Source organism: Blastocystis sp. subtype 4 (assembly GCF_000743755.1).
Source record: "Blastocystis sp. subtype 4 strain WR1 chromosome Unknown seqid_0662, whole genome shotgun sequence".
NCBI classification, from domain to species: domain Eukaryota; class Bigyra; order Opalinata; family Blastocystidae; genus Blastocystis; species Blastocystis sp. subtype 4.
In genome coordinates, this window is record NW_014568885.1 from 1 (window position 1) to 1,477 (window position 1,477).

At 39.0% G+C, this 1,477-nt stretch overlaps 1 protein-coding gene across 1 annotated transcript; it reads right to left on the minus strand.

The window, feature by feature from the left end:
* On the minus strand, nt 1-1,103 carry JH06_5776 (cadherin domain-containing protein; the record flags this gene model as incomplete). The annotated part of the gene is made up of 1 exon (XM_014669332.1): nt 1-1,103. A coding segment is annotated over one exon (1,103 nt), but the record flags the coding sequence as incomplete, so codon positions are not given.
* Between the last annotated feature and the right edge of the window lie 374 nt (nt 1,104-1,477).

Below are 1,477 nucleotides of genomic sequence, written 5' to 3' on the forward strand. Positions count from 1 at the left end.
CTGACAGTATTCCAATCACTTGACACATCACTCTGTATCACCTTCCAATCTGTGTATTCAATCTGGAAAGGGAAATACGTTGAGAACACACTTGATACAGTCACAGGTCTTCTTCCACTATTCATTTCCATGATATCCAATTCCATTTCTCCAACATCAACAGTCAGAGTGTAACCACTTCCTACAGCCCATCCATCACCATATGAATCAGATCCTTCAAATGTGTAGATACCATCATCCAAACAGAAATCAACATAGTAATAATCATAAGATACAGGGAACTCGCTTACAGATCTCAATACAGTTCCTGAGGTTCCTCTTCCTTCATACAGTTTCCATGAATTCTGATTGGGAATAGAATCAGCGTAGATACGAACAGTCATCAATCCCTTGCCTCCAGTACATATGATAACTGATAGAGAGATAGTGGCAGTCACATCTCCTCCACTTATCTTAGTAGCAGTGATCGTGTAGGTTTGAGTACCATTCCCAGAAGTGGCAGTACCTGAAATCCAACCAGAATAAGGATCCAACACAATACCATCAGGAAGAGAAGGATTGATTCTGAAGTTGAAATAACCATCATTATTCTGAGGAATCACTTCAGCCATCTCAACATTCTTGAATACAGTGACTGAAGAATCATAAGTGAAGTTAGGAATATCAGCCAACACATTATCAGATTGAATATACCAGGTACAGGAAGAAGGATCACCAGTACCCATATTCTCAAACTTGAATTGATTGTAAGGAGTATTGTTAGGGAAATAGATTCTTCTCTTCTGACCAGCAGTTGAGTAAGTGAGACCAGTGACATTGGTCAGAAGTGTCCATTCATCTGTATCTGAGTTACGACCATACAGATTGAATTCAGTTACCCATTGATTTCTATGGGAACCATAGTTCTGAATCTGAACAGAACTGATCCATTCACGACGATTGTTTGATAGAGTCAAAGTCAGAGAATTGGCAGCACAGGATGAAGAGTAGATAGTTGTTCCAGAATACATATCAAAAGGATTCGTTGCATCTCCATACATTCCAGAACCAGTAGATGTAGCAGTGAATTCCCAGATATGAGATTCAGATTGTTCTGATGACATCAAACGAACAATTGCATCGAAATAGGATGTGAGTTGAGTATCATCAATAGCAACAATCGCAATAGCAATCGTGTTGATTCCAGATTGAAGGAATGTCACTGGAGTGGTTACTGTTGAAGTCTGAATCTGTTTGCCTGGAAGAGTTACAACATAGTACTTCAAATCAGTATATGAATTGTCAACAGTGGATGAAGTGGACAAATCTCCAATCACTCCATTTCTCCATGCTTTATTTCCATTCAAATACACAATCACTCCATATCTGTATCGAATCGATACAATCAATCCAGACACTTCATTCAATGAGGCAATGTTGAATGTCTTCTTGTACAACTGAATACGATTTGTAGAANAGGGAATGATCCTCTAGCAGC